Genomic DNA, 17,891 nt, shown 5'->3' with positions numbered 1-17,891 from the left:
AGGGCGCGCTCGCACTGGACCCCCCCAAAACCAGGAGGACAGCGACACCGTGCACCTCCCGTTGCGTCAGTGCACTCACCACCGTTTTGGCACAAATCCGGCTTGCACTTCTCTACCTGTCACCAGAGAGAAAAAAATTGCGGATAAAAGTGCTTCGGTACGTCTACGCCTAGTCGCTTGAACGTGGAGTCTAGCTCTGGCGTAGGGTAGGGAGGATGATTGCAATAGTCCCAGTTCTCAGCGGAAAAGTCTCAGGGATAGTGACGGCTCTAGGCGCTATCAATGTGACATTGGCCTATGGGCGATGCACGCTACTGACCATACAAACCTGGCCAATAAATACCTTAGAGGGCTGAACAAAAAAGCAGAAATTTGGTCCTTTTTAAGTTATGATACACTTATGACTGTTTCTATTCTCATTTTTATCTAGCTATCTAACTCATAATCATGGCCAAAGCACTCCACATCTTCTGGTTGATTTTGATGGATCCAATATCCACATATGCGAAAATCTAGGCGTAATATGGTAGAAATGGGTAAACTTACGATGATAACATTTATGAGTAGGTCATCAAGTGAGATGCGTACTTGAACACGAGGTATAAATACTTGAACTGGGTAGTTGAGTTAACAGAGCTTTTAACTTAACACTTAGAAAACAGAACTGTTTTACGCGTAAAACTGGTCGGCTCCAAAAGCCACGAACCACTGTTTTGTTTGTATAAAAAATACGACTAATTTCCTTATAGCAGGATTTAAGGGACGATTGGGATGAAGATTAATAAAGATGTTGTTTTTACTAGTCTTTCTACCAAATATGACACCTCTGGAAGACATTGACCTTTGTTGATAAAGTGATGATATTCACAACTAAACAAACTAGGGAATTGGTAAAAATGAATTGAATGGGCCTTGCCCTATTCACTACTTGGTAGTAAACAGGAAGAACCTCGTACGAACGAGATACTCCCTTCATGCTAACGGTGTTAGGCACACCTTCGGGTCAGGATGTGAAGAATGAAAGGAATACAAACAAGCTGCATTCCTGGTCTTGACTACCAATTGTCCGTGCCTGTGGGTGACACCACTTGTTTTTCCATCAAACTAATGACCATAACGTATCAAATAAAATGTACGGTTTCCATCGCAGTTGACCAAATCCCAACTGAACACGATACACTTTACCAAATTAGTGCAAAATCTGCCAAAATTAACGGCTCCGAGTGTCATGTCTACTCAGTATACGTTCGGGATTATTTAAAGATGCTTTTCCTTCAATAAAATTTGAGGCTAAGCAGTAATTGACCAAAATGGAACAATGTAAACAAATTGTAATCTTCTTATCTAATCAGTACCATTGGTGCTTTTAACTAAATTCTAAAAACTGGTGATGAATGTAGAGTTTCATTACACTATCTTTCATTTACTATACCATTGGACCAGTGTTGGTAAACCTTCGAAATACCAAATTGAATAGTTTTCTCACATAAATCACTTCTAGTTGAAAGATAATGCAACACAACAAACATGCATAACAAGCACAACTGCAGTGATTATTCTAGATGCAAAGGAATTCAAAATTCTAAACTGATCATCGCGGGCAAAGAACACACCTTTTCTAAACAAAGTTCTCCAAAAAATCCTGGTGGACATTCACAATAGGGTTCCTTCTTCGAGGGAGTCATCTGGTTGCCGGGTAGAATTAGCAAGGCCCGGCATCGTGCCCCATTAGCACAGGCATCCTCAGAGCAGACAGGAATCTCGCAGAAATCGCCATACCACTCCGAGGGACAGTCGCAGAAGGCCTCAACAGCACTAAAGGTGGCTGTAGGACGTACGCAGACGCCATTGTGGAGGCAGATCTTACCACTGCGACAGATTGTGGCGACGGCTGTGTCGATCAATGCGATGCTACCCGATGAACCACTCTTGGGGACGGGTTGATCCAACTCGCAATATCGGCCAGAGTACCCGACAGGACAGTGACAGAACCACGAGTTTGGACTGTCCACGCAGTAGCCTCCATTGCGACAGGAGACGCCAACGCAGTCATCGATGTCCACCTCACAACGAGAACCTTTAAAGCCTTCATAGATGAAAAAGTAGGGATTTTAGTACACAACACCCTTTTCAAGCCACTCAGAGTTCCACATTGGCTATTGGTGAGTCACGAGCTTTAACTGACGTAGTTCAGGAAGGTTTATAACAAGCGGGATAAGTATATTCGATTTTCCCCGCTTTTTCCATATACCTCTGCTCAACCAGCTTATTTTCGGAGCCCTCCTTATTAAATGATTTTTAATACTCTAAGTTTTACGATTAATTTTCGTGTGGAAATACGTCAGCTTCCATGTGTAGCTGTTTTTAAGCAAGTGTTTCCTCTACCTTGGTCAAAACCCATACTTTCCACATGATACATGGTTCATTTTTAATGTTAAAATAACTCCTTAAAGCACCTCTTTTAGTTTAAACCATCGAACTGACACTGCAGTCTCTCGGCAAAACACTTTGCGCAATGACCGTCAGGGCCTATTGATGTTAGTGGATTAGTCCTGGATGCATTAACATTATCCGTTAAGATCTCAATCCAGGTTCCCTGTGTGCCTGATGCACTTAAAGATTAAAATTGCCTGTCATAATTAGATCTTTCAAAAATAATATCAAACACATCATAAGTGTATTCATTAGCTTTACTTCATCAGTTAATATTACAACACTTTTTAAAAACGACGAATTTTTAACTTGCTTAAGCATATTTTCACGAGAATTTACTCCCTTAGGAAGATAGTTGCCTACCAAATTGCAATGCTAAAAGGTCACCACCAAAGACTGTTAATCAAAGATCTGTAGACTTTTAAACACAACCCTCATGAAGATTCCACAAATAATACTCCCCGCTTCACCAAATCCTATGAACGATGGACATAAAGGTGTGGGTGTGATGTTGGCCTTGTTTTGGTTGGTCATCAAAACAAAGTAACGCGTCAGGGGCTCCTGAGCGAAAGGGAAAACATACCGAGTCGTCGCGCCACCAACTCGGTTTTTTTGCATATACCACAACACCGTTGATCGCCTTGGTGGGGTGCTTACTCATGGAGCCCAAGTTGTAAGTTTTTTCGTCCAAATACCTCGCTGTGGTAGCAACAGACCAACGCGACGTCAATTAAAACCCAATGTTGTAAACATGGCGAACGAAAACGAAGGTACTGTGCATTTATCACTTGTCTCAACTAAGCAAATTAGTGAGGTGGCGGAAAAAGCTGTGCATATTTCGCTTGATTTACATACAGAAGTTGACCCTATTTGTAAACCATAGCATATTTTTCTGTGTATGCAGTAATTGCACCCCATGATGCCCTGAAGGCACAACGTAAGTAGAAAGAATGGTTGATTTCTTTTGGTATAGATGGCTCTTCAATGTGAGAACAAAAGCGGATTTGTTACCAAATTAATTGTTCTACACTTTTCGACCTGATATAGAACCACACTTAATTTTAAATAGGTTTACAGGCTTTACACACGAGATTCGTGAGTCCGTGAGAAAAATTTACAGCTTACATCCATTAGTGTGTAAAGCATAAAATGGAACGAGAAGAGAGATAAGCCTGCCGTGAAAGAGAACAGGTGATAACTTAAGGGTGGACAGCAGGTGAAAGGAAGAGTGATGGCAGAAGTTAAGATACCGAGATAACAACATCTACTAGACCTTTGATGGACGTATGTCTCACAATTTTACCTATAAACAATAACAAATTTCTATGCGTACACAGTGATGGCATTACGCCTAACCGATATAGAGTTCTAACATCCTGCAGACAGTTTTAAAGGACTTAAAGTGTGGGAAAAGTGAGTGAATTGTTCCTGATGACCGAAAAAATTTCTCATATCAACTGCTAATACTGTACTTCTTCGACAAGCTATGAAACCAAACGCAAGGCTGAAATGAATACATTACTTTCATATGCAAGACACTTAAAATAGCGAATTAAGTGAAACAACTTGCTTCTATTAGCAAATTCACAGTACAACGGGTAGAAGAATGAGTGGTGCTTGAAGGAATGCCCAAAAGGACTCTGGGGGAATGGACGGTAACTCAAAGTTGAGACTAGTGGAAGAAGGAAAAGCAGGAGTTAAGAGGCTGAAGTGGCAATACTAACATCAAATCGTTGGGACTAATGATGGAAGTGTTACACTAGATTCAGGCTATAAGCACAGTAATGGACTAGCTTTAAACCAATACAAAGGACGTATAACGTTAAGCCCTTTTCAGAAATAAAAACCATGCATAAATAAAAGGACCAACAAAGACAAATTTATTTAATTTCAGTCACTAAAATATCCCACCCACCAACTAGTTTTTGCACACCTCTTCAACAATATATAAGATTATGGTCAGTTGGAATAGATCCATGATCTGAGTTGGTGAAGTACCCCAAAGTGAAAATCTTATACCTATACATCCATTAACGCACTGGCCCCATGATAAATAAAAGGAGGAATGCGTTGCCTGTAGAAGAAATCACAAAACGTGTCCCAAGAAGACATGCGATGTCTCAAGGTGAGAGGTGTAGAGACAGTACAAATATTCAGGGTACCATCATGATTGCGCTCACTCGCTAGCGCACACATCCGTTTTACCATTAACGTACGCACGCACACACACAAAAAAGTGTCCCACCTGGAAGAGAATTAACGGCACAAAGGAGGTGGAGCGGGAGGCGCCGTTTGTCAAGTGGACACCCCTTCCTTCTTCCCGCCAGGCCTGCGAGCCGGCCAGCGCCACCACCCACATTAATATGCGGACCACCACGATGCTCTCTCCTCCCCCCTGTCCTCTTTGAAAAAGGGTGTCTTCAATCGGTCACAGTTTACGATGGAGCGCAGAGAGCGAAAGAGAGCATTGAAGACGACTACGACAGTGAAAATGACAACGTGCCCGGTACATGCAGGTACGCACTGCGCTACTGGTGGTGGCAGCCAGACACTCCTACTGTCCGACCAACCCACCCCCATGTTTTGTGCTGCATTGTACCGTGCGTGCGTACTTAACAAAGACTACACCCTCTCAGCCAGTACGGCAAGTTATCAGCGGTAGTGCAACAACAGAACCGAGCACTTTACATTGTGGTAGTTTTGGTGAAAGGTAAGTCAGTTCTTCCTACCTCAGGGCCGACTAATTTCCACTAGGAAGTCCTTTCGGATTTCGTATCACATTATACTCAAGCAGCTGACTCATTGACAGGAGCAGAAAAAAGCCTTTAACAAGTTAAAACGAGTCACCAAGACGCTGTACTGCATCAAAAGCATTTGCTTTTGCTTGAATAAATCCGGAGATGGATCAGCAGGAACGCCTTCAAATGTATTTCGTTTAAGATGCTCCACAACAAATTTCGGTAGTAAGTTAAGCAAAGTATTCTAATTTTCCACAAAAATTTATCCTGTTCTTCATTAGGGTAGATCAATTTTGAGATGTTAATTTTTGTTTGAATTCCACATTATCATCATATAGTGGAGGCTTAATCTTTCCTATTTTGTATCAACATAAAGGCAGTATAACTGGAACCATCTTGCAGGCAAATTTCGTTTTTCATCAAATTTTGAAACCAAATGGAGCGAGGAATATTGTTTTATGAGGGTCAATTACTTTTCATTAACTCAGCAGCTCAGTGCAAATAAACATAACACTTGGTGCTTCACCGGAATTTCAAAGGAGGCCAAAATAGAAATTGACTTGCTCTCTTCTTTGCAGAAAGAGGCAACGCTGAAAAGCTTCTGATAAGCAGCTGATCGAAACCACAAAAGATAATTAGTAACTTCTTTCGCGTAGACGATAGTATAGCTCCTTTGATGTTCAACCAACTCATCAAACTGCATTGAAGCGAAAATTAGAACAACCTTGAGGACAATGGCAGACGTAGCCAGAGGGCGTATTCTCGCAGACACCATTATTTAAGCAGGGCGAGGAGTCGCACGGCAGCATGGGCTGTTCGCAGAAGGCACCCTTCCAGTCAGGGGGGCAATTACAACGAAAGTCGCCCACGAGGTCCTCGCATACACCTCCGTTCTGGCACGGCGATCCCTCGCAGTCGTTGGTGTCCGTCTCACAGAGTCTCCCCTCGAAACCTGCAATACCACCAACAAGAATAATAAATGACACCTGAAATTGTGAAGTCTTTATGCTCAAATGATAATGTAAATTCCTCATGGTGGGTGCTTGAGACAGACAGGGGAGGGAACTCGTGAACTGACTTTTAACCCTTGCACTAGTGTGTTCCAACCTCTTGAGACAAAAAAATAGTTTTTAACAAGTGTGTATCAAAGATGGCGTAGGGCAAGGTTGCAAACTTCTTAAAAATCGGGACTAATTCCTGCCAAAATATTCACTGATGATTGTCAGCAATTTGTTGGCAAAGATTCTCATTCAATGAATTCCAATGTCCCTGTAGCCTGTATTGACACCAACAATAGTACAAATGGATCCTGAAAAAGTAAGACATTCGTTCTTCCGCTCTGGCATCTGTCCTTTACTGCAGTGAATAACAGGGTCGAAGGATGATGTACAGAGAAAATGCAAAATCCGGAACATATGGACCCACTTTTTCAAAGCATGTTATCACACCACAGTATCTTTGAATTGAAAAATTTGGGATGCGATATTCTTAAATACTTTAGGGCTCTCTTACCTTAACCTTGCAATAGCAAACGTTGTTACTATTGGTTCCTTTCTGATTAAAAATTTCGATGGATGTTGGAAACTGCCTCCAGTAGTGGCAACACAACCAACAAGCATGTAGATAGATGCCGAGAATGTGAGGTCTTTACATTCAGATACAATATCCATCCCTCTCGAGCCGAATGCCTATATGGCAAAATTAAGCAGGACGGTGACGAGAAGCTTCAATTGTAGCAGAACCCTACTTAAGTCATGGTGAACGTGAATGAGGCAAGACGGGTTGGGACAAAGATGTGAAATCCTGAAAATGGCTTAATGCCTGTTGGTATTTTAATTAAAATTCTTTGTAGATAAGAGTTAGCCAAGATGAGATTGATAAGGTATGTGGAATTTTATAACAACTTTGAAACCTCGTCTTAACTTTCCCATTAGATGCCTCTATGAAGTGGTCCTCTACTAATTAAAATCTTGAACAGATGAATGGAAGGATGGATGGTGCGAGTGCGGAAATGGGTCTCTATCCTTCCACAATACCCTTTGACCTTTTTCTCGGCAGAGCGGAAGTGTGAGATCCCAAAATATGACTCAAATTTGCGGTTTGGGGTCATAGAACAGTATGTGCGTTTACAGTGATAACTCATGTAACATTGTCAACGAAAATAACCACAAAATTCTAAGTCGAACACAACTACTTTGAACAATTGGTTAGCATCACTGCTCCTGTAGATGTATACGGGGTAGGTGCTGGGATCACACACCAATGGGAAAGGAAGTCCGAATGAGCGAGAGAGAGGCAAGAAAAACAAGAATCTATTCGATGTGATGAGGTAAGGCTGGCCAGAAGGCGCGTCTCGTAAGCGGAGCAGCAAAATCTACCGCCATCACCACACGCATACGGACAGGACAGTACAGCACCGCTGCGTGCTCCTTTTCTCCTTCTCCTCCCCCTTCTCCTATCGTCACTGTATGTAACGTTTTGACATCTCCTACTGACTGCTTCTGCTGCCGCCACCATAGCCGCCTCTGGTGTCAATTCAGGGACTTACCACGTGGGCAGAGGCACTCAAAGTGGTCTCCTTTGTCCTCACAGACACCGCCATTCAGACAGGGGTTGGGCTTGCAGTTAAGCACGAGGATTTCACATCGGACTCCTGTGTAGCCGTTTAAACACTCACATCTATAGCCTCCGGGCTACAAGTAAAGACAAAAGCAGTAAGTCAGTCGAAGATGACTCAATCGACGAAATGTGTACGAGACAGACCGTGCAATAAGAAATAAGCAAGTGGAGATTTGCGTGGGACCCTACCCGTTTACACACACGCAAGCACATACGCATGGATGGAGCAGTGATTTCTGTGAGAAGACTAATCTCGGGTTGATTGATGGAACGTGGATATACACATGCCGATCACATATATGCATGGGTCCCTTATCTAAACAGCAAGACGGGAAGCCAAAGTTGTTCGACCATCACTCTAATGGCATGGAGCTCTGGTTATACCCTTGTGAACATCTGTGATGAAACAGCCTCTAGGCTCGCATACCTCATAACGTCTTAAAAGATAACTTAGACGCTACCGTGCGAAGCCTATCAGATACAAAATATTGAAATAGTTAGATTTACGTGGATATATCTAAACGAAAATCAGGGAAAAATGCTTACCTCGTTGATACAGAAGCCGTTGTTTTCGCAAGGTGATCGTTCTTCGATCTCGCATTCGTTCACGTCCACACTGCAATCCTCACCCGTAAAACCGGCTGGACAGTGGCACTCACGTTTGCCAAGATTGTTCGAAAAGCACCTAGCTCCATTTTTGCATGGTTTTATTAAGCAGGGATCCTCAAATTCGCACCTTAGACCTGTACAGAACAGAGATGAAATCTCATCATCCCTTTATTTCATGTAAGTAGCCAAAAGAGGATTCCAACGACCTACCAACGAAGCCAGGAGGACAAGTGCATTTGAACTGCTGATTTGGCAAATCTTCACAGCCACCGAAGTTCAGACAGGGCTGATCAATGCAGGTGGGATTCTCGATGGTGCAGTTGCGACCACCATAGGGTTCGAGACAGATGCACTGGTAGCCACCTGGAGCATCTTTAGAAACCTCACATTTACCCCCGTTTTGACAAGGGTTCAGGAGGCAGGGTAACTGTGCTGCAGCCGCTATTTCTGAAGTACGGAAAGTAAACGCATTAGTTTCAAGATGATTTACTACTGATGGTGAGGATTGAGGCCCCAAGCAAACACGAGGGAGAATGCACTAAAACGTACTAAAAACCGACATTATTTCAAGTTCTATACCACCCAATGATTATGTGTTAGATCAGACCAACTCCCTGGTGTTAGTGGATGTCGTTCGTTCCTTTTGTGTATGTGATTTGGCCAATTTCATAAAAACACTAATAATGCCTGATCAGGCGGCTACTGGCTATTTAAGTGACTAGCTTCCCTATGCCGATGGCTGATTTTAAGTGGTGATGTCACATGGAAGGTAAATTCCTCATTAAAAAAAATAGCAAGGAGTAGGCTCGATAGACTTTGAATTGTGTTCCTGTACAACACAATTGACAATCCATCAAGGGTTTTTTTCCTCTCCCGATTCTTTATGACTCATGAAGCCAGTAAACTCAGAACTATAGGCGAATAAAAACATCTGCACTGTTGCACCAGGAATACGAATGAGGAACCTACTAGGCCGTATGGTGACAACAAAACTAGAAATTCGTCTTCTGCAGGAATAGGACCACTTTCTACTAAACATCTGCCCAATACCATACAAACATTCACAGACGGAAGGAGGGAATCCTTGGGCGATTCTTATAAAAGGTTGCAGTAAACCTTTTCTGGAATTTCTCTATCAAGAGGCAGGTTTTGCACCAACACTACCATTGTCTTGGAGTTACGAGACAAGTGACAGTGGCAATCACTAGCAGTTTGTATGAAAAGAAGCGGATTTGTAGGACTTTTACAGCTAGTCTGGCCTTTGTGTGTGGTATGGTGCTTAACGACATGGACCGAGACTGAAGAGCCATTGATGCATCTACAGTAAAGCCGTCACTGCATCAATTCCGTGTACGTGCGCATGCGTGATAAATCGGGTAAACAATTGACGTTCAAATGTCGCGTCCTGTGCGTGCGGTCGATTTGCATTTGAAGAGCTCTATCACCGTCGCAGTTGAAATCATGAGCTCCAGCAAGACCAGTCAACTAACAAACTTTATTACGACTTCTTTCCTGTCTTATGAGTTCTCAAAGTCTAACCACGCAAAATTCCCAAACTCAGGCTATTTTGCGGTCCAGGGGTGGTGGAAATTTTTAACGAAAAGCCTATTAAGAATCCGTTTCTTTAAATTACCATTCCATCTTGTTGTTGAGATAGTTTGTCATTCATCATGATAATGATTGACGCCAAGAAGGATAAAAGGGTCGGTTGAAAGTTTTTTTGTACAATCGACTCTACTTATGCGGCTTCACAGTGTTTTTTTATGAATTCCAAATAAGTTTGGACAGAAATAAAATGAAATTCAGATTCCAGATTTTTTTAGCAGAGACATTTTTAGTGTTGAAATCCAATAAAGAATCCTCTCATAAGAGCGCAGTGGCATCGACAATGATGATTCACTTCCTAATGGATAGCAGTAATGAAAGATTATTTATTCACAAATCTTATTTTGAAATCAAGGAACATGAGTTCATGCAAGCAGGCCTCCTGATTCAGCCATGAGCAAAGGGTAGTGAAAGCATGCAATAAAGAGACAAACAGAAATTGTTCATAAGCGCAAACAATACCAAGACAAAAAAACAATTTTACTCTGGAGCTGAGCACGTGCCTGTACGTGGTGCTAGTTTGGGTGCCAAAAATTTTTTATGAATTGCTGCGATTCAACTGCCTCGACGAGCCCTAAACGTCAAGGCGAAAACAATTGCTTTTGTCATTATCTATCTGAGAGAAGATGAACGACAATAATCAAGCGGTAGACATAGGGACATAAAAGCACCCATAAATGGAAACACTAATCAGCACCGCCTTTCTTATTTGATTCTTCTGGCATAAATGGTGATGTGTTCCTTATCAGTGCATGATAACTGGTTGCGCCAAGCTCCGCCGCAACCAGATTTGTTGAGCTTGGAACAAAGCAGGCGTAGACCTTTGCAGTCTGAGGGTAGTTACACTTTTTCTGTTCTCGAATAGCAATTGAACTGATAAAACGTCTGCGTTACGGACGCCAACCTCTTTCTGAGACCCTAACAGTGAAATAGGTAGTAGCATCAACCAGACGGATTTGAGACCGAAACCGATCGACTGAGAGACGTTAGTAAGAGGGAGGGGAAAGTAAGTGAACGGAGCGTCGTCTGCCAGGGTATTCCACGTCAGAAAATTTTGTGGCCTCCTATTCTGTTCCTGTCGGCATAATAATAGGACACAAGCATGTGTGTGGGGCGAATGGAGATTGTGTGTGTGTGCGTGACCCCGTACTGAGGCCACTCCAATTAGGGCCAGATAAGTAGTATAGTGCGAATGTAGTACTAATACTGCTTATTCGGTGTGGCACTGGCTCCTTGAAGTGCAAAGAAAAACATCACCTGAGCCCACGCAGGAGTGATGGCTGACCACATCTAAGCTAAAAAAGCAGCAAGTAGTTCCTTCATTTGGGCCACTTGTTAGTGCTCATTCACAGAGGTATATGGGTGAAGTTTGAAGTAAGGTATGGAAAAAAAAGCCAGTGAACATTGAAAGGATTTGTCTCCATCGCAATTTCGGAGTATAAAGAAGTTTGTACTACTGTTTCCCAAAAATGGGATCTTCATTTGAAAATAAAATCTAGATGTTTGTTGTTCTTGAAGAGCCCAGTGCACTCCTACAGGGCATACAGCTAAGGTCAGAAAGGCAACCTCAAGAATTCTGTTTGTCTCACGATCCCTCATGTGGTATTCTGAACAAATTGGAATCAAAACGGGAGACTTAAACACGAAATCCCCTAAATTTGAAGACCGGGAAAGATGTGTCTAACACTGATGGTGGGTACGATATTTTGCTGTAAACACGCTATAGGCAGAAATGGCCTACCTCGAAATCGCCCATCATCCGTCTCCAGGAAAACATGATTTACCTCTACAGTCTTGGAATTCGTAGGTTCTCTCGAGAGTGAACTGACCTAGCCATTCAAAGTCGTTAGAAGAGTTTCACAGTTGGAGAGGATAAAAGTAAGCATAAAAATATTTTCTCTCACTGATTTTACATTGTCAAAAGTTAATGCCTTCATTAAAAAGCAAAAATTAGTCATATTGGAGCTAGTGTAAAGCACCCAACTTTTATGAGTTTCCAGATAAGCTTTATTCCTAATATACATTCCTTGTTGAAGTTTAAAAAGGGAATCGGGTGTTTTAACTGAGAGGTGCAACACGTTGTACCCAGCACGGAAGGGTGGGAAGTACATTTCACCCTATATTTATCTGTAAAAATGGGCAGGACCATAGTCAGAGGCGATCTTTTAATAAAATTTGCGATAGGCTAGTCGCATGGACATCTGAACCGGCCTAGAATTGGACCGTTCCCTCGGTACCACTAAGAGAATTTACAAGAGAAAAGGCTAAAATTCTTTGGGCTGGGACTGTCAGGATGCAAAATATTCCCTTTCAACAGGAGTTGTTTTTGAAATCCCTAGCATTCATTTGAAAATATGAATCAATTGCTTAGATTAAAAGATTTCACATCCACCTAAAATTAGATCATGCGGTGTCACAAATACACACTCAAACATTTCAGTTAGGACACCAACACAAGACATGTTCTTGAGACTTCCGACCTAGGTTTATAGATGAAGAGGAAAACGAGCAATACCAACAGATGTAGTTTCTTCCGAAATTTTAAATCATTTTTTCCACAGGGATGCAGTTCGTCGTTGGTCTCATACAGTTTTGGCGGTTCCCTTCACCGAGACTTAAACTTCCCCAATGGAAGCCTTTGAGGAAAGTTGAAGAAGGAAGAAAGGCAAACGCTATCGCAAATCCAAAAGTCCGCATCCTCATTAAAAAGCAAATCAAAATCGTGTATTAAAGGTGACTTAAATAGTTCCATTTTCTTGAGATAACTCATCCAGTGCTTCAAATATACTTTAATGTAGTGAAGTCTAAACAGTCACTTTATGCCTAGATTTGAAAAACGCAGAAAATGGTTCAACTTGAGACCAAAATAGACTGCATCAGAGCCAGGGGAACGAGATGTTACACGTTTAAATGGAATTGGATGAACGGAACAGAGAGAGGGATACAAGAGTCGCCCTTGAAATCGAAGAATTCGACGGCTCCCTTACGAATGACTCAAACTCGGCAATTCAAATCCGTCAAAAGAGTTTGACGAATGGAATAGGCAGGGGGAGGGGGCGGGCAAAAAAAAACAAATGGTCTCTCTTCCGCTCCCGCGCCAGGACGAGTGCGAGTGGATGCGGACAAACGCACACACGCACGCACACATATCCTGACTGACCTCAATGCAAACCGTGCACGCGTGTATGATTAACGTGGGAAGCACTTTCCTGACCGGCGTTGGGAGCAGCGAATGAAAAATTATCACCACCACCACCACCACCGACAACGACGGAGGCCACGTCCATCTCCCAAAGGTCACGCTCAAACAATTAGCTCACTTCGAACTCGCTCTGAATCTGTGTTGATAGCAGGACTCGAGAGCCTAATGAGTTGTACCCAGACTCCCCCCCCCCCCCCTAATGCATGCGGAATTCCTGTGTATTTGGAGCTTAACAAGCTATCACACTATACTCCTGACGGTCCCACAGATAGGAAGGGAACGGTTCTGAAAAGGCAGACCATACGAAGCATGGCTACAGAGATGACCAAAATTAAAGTCACATCGATCAAAGCATTGCATCCTGTGAGATTCTCAACGCTTCTTCTGTCAAACTCAAATGCAGTGCCGTACGTAACTGGGCTTTCTCGCCCAGTAAACTGGAGAAAATCCGTGGATGAGGGTGCATTATTAAGCACCATCCCAGCGGACCTCGTTTCTCATGCTCGACATTTCTTGAAGCAAAGAGAGTCGCTTTTAGCACAATAATCAACCCTCCTCCCCGCCTAAATGAAGAGGAGTAATGACGAAGTTTCGCATGCGAGAAAAGATCCTTAAACGGTGTGAATCCACAAACTGAGAAGCCAGATGGTGATGGTAGCACCAGCAGTAGCAGTAGTTTTTCGCGAGTAACTGGTATTTTACTCTCGTTCGGACTTGCACATCTCTGAGCTGCAGCGGTAACGTGACGTGGACAAATCAAGCTGCTGAAGTACCATATTCTGCTTTCTCGTGAACATCACGGTAAAGAGCTGCTAAAAGTCATTCAGTGGCTTTACAAACGATGCGTACAGCAGAATCTAACATCGGGAAAAAATCTATTGGTTGGTGTGGTAGATATCGCTTGCCACAAAATTGTCAGCATTTTCACACTGTAGACTTTAGGAAAGCTCCGGTGTCACGTGAACTTACTAGCATCTATCTCTGTTGAGTTTTCTCATCAGTCAAAAAGCTGGAGCCTAGAAATTTCAATCTACAACACTACGGGCTATCAGAGTTAGCGAACGGTCTGAAAAAGTGTCGGTTATGCCAGTTGCAACTTCTGTTGTTGATGCGACCGCTTTAGCCACAACCAGATTAAAAGTTTTCGGCTCCAACAAAACAGCTGCATAAATGCGAGAGAGACTGTGTATGTGTGGATGCGTTGTATTTCCCCATGGGAAGCTGACCATTACGGTGGCTAGGTAGGTAGTCATCGGAAATTCTGTGCGGAATCGCTGCAAGGTTATATATGGCCCCCGACATTTACCAGGGGCATGGGAGGAAGAGGAGGTGGGTGAAGAAGATAACAGCCTTCAATAACAAATTAGATCAGTCCTCGTGGAAGGGTAGGCAACACGACCTAATGAGTACTTACTACATTTATCCTGTGGTTGTTTCAGGTCTCTACACTTAACGCAAAATAAGTCTGGCCTCATCAAGAGCTTACTAATTTTTGCCACCTATTAAGCACGAAGGTAACTAAGTTAGTAGTCATTCTGACTGACTAAAATTTCAATGACTCAGAACAGTCCTTTACACTCAATGAAATCAACTTAGGCTAAATGGGGGAAGGATATTGTAGCCTCCATGCTTGGCCCACGTGACTTGTACCACTTGTTAATGCATAAAATTAAAGGTCACAGACTAGGGGGAGAGGAATTAATTACCATTAACTAAAGACCAGTCATGTGAGGGACTGACTTACCGCAGGAAAGTGATGCTAGCAGAAGGACGAGAGCAGGAAGGAATGGATGGAAGGGTAGAAGTGGAGTGACTCCACGAGTGCGGTGCAATATCTGTGACATCTGGGAGTCGTGGAGAGAGAGAGGAGGGGATGATGGGAATTCCCAGCCGTGGACTTTTCTATTCTTTTGGATGATCGTGGGAGTGGATTTTAATTCACTGCTCTATGAGAGAGAAAGAGAGCTCTAGCGAACGGGAGCAACTCCACGTTTCGTTTCGCACCGTTCTGATGTGATGTGATGTGATTCCTGTGAAGTGCGTACGTGCGTGCACGTTTGCGCTGCGTGAGTGCGTGTGCGTTTATGCGCGCGTGCGTTCGTGTCATACACAGGCATACACAAACTCAGCCACAGCCATGACCCGCTTTAAAAGTGGAAGTGGTAGCAGTAGATGTGGCGCGAATGCGAGTGCACGCACGCACATCTATTTGAGCCAGCTTGTCTGCATACACGCATACGCACGCACAAACGTGCGTAACATCCTTTTGCGCTTGGCGGACCCGAGAGCCAATCACATGAGAGTCGAGCGTTGATTGGGCTACCCCTCTGACCCATTTCGTGTATGTGTACAAGCACGCTTCTGAGACTACCCACGCGTGCGTTGCATGGTCGAAAGAGGCGATTCGTTGGTGAATGAAAAGAAGCGTCTTCTCTAATCTGATGAGTTCTCTTCAAATCGAGTTGTTCAATTTAATTTCCTGATTCAAAAAATGGAATTGTGCAAGTCGTATTGATAATCTCTTGCGTTCCAGTTTTTTGCCTCAAGTTAATGCACTCATAATCTCATGTAATCGATAACGAAGGGGCATCCTGGATTTCAGACAAGCGACTGCACCGGGCTCGACTTAAAACAGTCAATAAGAAAAATGGATTCGAGAAAGTTTTATCGATTGATTACTCGAAACGCACGCGTTAAATCGAGTTCCCACGGCAGAGACCAATTAGCTTTCAGCATGTTATCTTCAAGGACACGTTTGGGTTCACTCTAAATTGCTCATGACAATGCGATTCTCTTTTTAAATTTTTTGTTGGCACTAATGCCACAGGTTAATGCACTTCAGTGGATACCAAGCAGCACAGTTCCACCAACAGCCATGTTTGTTAACAGGAAGGCGAATGAGCTATTTTGACGCCAAACTGGACATTGACGGGTGATTTTAGCATTGAACGCAACGACGCAGGATATCTGTGCAGATAGTGTGACCTTGAAGAATAGCGGCACCGCGCTCTTTTGTGTGTGTTTGTGTGTGGCACTTTGAAGCCCTGGTCTTCGTGTCAGTCTTTAGCAGGAAGCACGTGATGCTAAAGCACAAAGTTCACTTTAATTCTTTTACGCTATTGGTCCTTTTTTACAAAAACGAATAAATTAACTATAACAGTTAATGCGGAGGGATAAATGCGAATTCGATCTGAAAATGAATTTTTGTTTGATAACCAAAGGGCACCGAAGTTTTTCATTTGTTAAGTGAGCTCCCCATTATAGATTTCGGAAAATTTTAATGTAAAACAACTTGGCACTTCCAAAGAGAATGAACTAATTCCTTACCTACCTATTACTGGTTTAGCATCCGGAGAATTTCTACATATCATAATCTTTGTCAAAAACAACCGAGCTGAGAGGGGTAGTAGTTGTTGGTGGTGCCCCTGTGTGACACGAGTCTACTTTCCCCGGGTAAATTGACTACTCTTGTAGTTGGCACTCTCAGATGAAGACGGATGGTAGAATTACCCTTCCATTGAGGGACTGGAAGCACAACTTTGCCTCTCTCAGTATAGATACTCAAAGTAGGGGTAAAGTCCTACCCCTTGGCCTCGTCTGTGGCTACTCTACACAACCGAAAATAATCATGATTAAGAGGATTGGAGAAGTAAGCCTGGGGAATGGACCCACAAAACAGGCGAATAATCATTGCAATGGTCATGAGGAAGGTGGGTGTTACCCTTGAATATACCCACAGCCTCGGTACCAAGCGAAGTGACTAGACATTCAAAGAAATACATAAATTTGCCGATGGCATTAATAAGTTAACATCCCAATGGGAGAATTGGATTGCAAATAATTTCGGATGCACAGATTAGCCCTGTAACCAGAGCCTAGATAGGAATCTTCCCAGTACCTAAAAAGACCTGCATTATCAATCATCTTCTCACGGTGCCAAAACGTCAAATAAAGTCCCATAGTTTTCCCCTCACTCTAGCAGAAAGACGTGTTGGTGAGTGATTTACACTCTTATTTTAAGGCACCAAAATTGTTCTACACTTTTATATAATCATTGCCTATAGGGTGCAAGCCGTTTTAATTCTATTTCGTGGTTTTACTGATCTCCCAACTGGGTCTTAGTTGACTGGAAAGAATAATGTTTTATGTGCTATGAGATAGTAGACTATAGTTAGCATTTGCTGGCAGTTTTTATTTTGATTGAATGAGGCCTAAATATAAGGGTTTAGTTCTACTTTGAAATTATAACGATTGTGACATGTTTGAAGCAGAATAGTGTCAGATATTAGTCAAGTGCTTTGCCACATCACATATATAAGCAAAATGCGCATTCCCGTTCCTCCACACTCCCACTCGGATTAAGCCATCCTTCCGTATTGAAAGAGGTTCTTCCATCTAAGCGTAATACTAAAAAATAACTGCATTTTACTGGTCGGTAATTCATTAGAACAAGGCGATGTTCTTTTTGCTGTTTGGAATGCCTTGAAAGCGACCACTTCCGATTAGATGGCTTGATTTCCAGACGGCTGAAACATGACTTCAGGCTATTAGACTATTCATCGTGGGGAATAGTTGTGGAGGAAATCTTGCGGCATTTCCATTCTGGCACAAAGTAAACAACCCTGAAATCAAAAACTGCCTTTAAATTGGTGGCAGTTAGGTACATAGTTGATTTTTCTAGCCCC

The 17,891-nt window shown here is 42.8% G+C and overlaps 1 protein-coding gene across 1 annotated transcript; it reads right to left on the bottom strand. All coding sequences in view use genetic code 11, as the record gives it.

Annotated features, from left to right (window-relative positions):
* Positions 1 to 190: 190 nt before the first annotated feature.
* Positions 191 to 13,291, bottom strand: EGR_03032 (Neurogenic locus notch protein; the record flags this gene model as incomplete). The annotated part of the gene is made up of 7 exons (XM_024492281.1): positions 191 to 295; positions 1,614 to 2,086; positions 5,896 to 6,123; positions 7,720 to 7,864; positions 8,337 to 8,533; positions 8,610 to 8,846; positions 13,177 to 13,291. The coding sequence occupies 7 exons, from the start codon at positions 13,289 to 13,291 to the stop codon at positions 191 to 193; spliced, it is 1,500 nt and encodes a 499-aa protein (XP_024353207.1).
* Positions 13,292 to 17,891: the final 4,600 nt, after the last annotated feature.

The sequence above is a fragment of the Echinococcus granulosus genome, assembly GCF_000524195.1.
Source record: "Echinococcus granulosus chromosome Unknown EG_S00015, whole genome shotgun sequence".
In the NCBI taxonomy this organism is placed as follows: Eukaryota; Metazoa; Platyhelminthes; class Cestoda; order Cyclophyllidea; family Taeniidae; genus Echinococcus; species Echinococcus granulosus.
The sequence above is the reverse complement of the archived record's forward strand: the minus strand, read 5'-3'. Positions and strand labels throughout refer to the sequence as shown.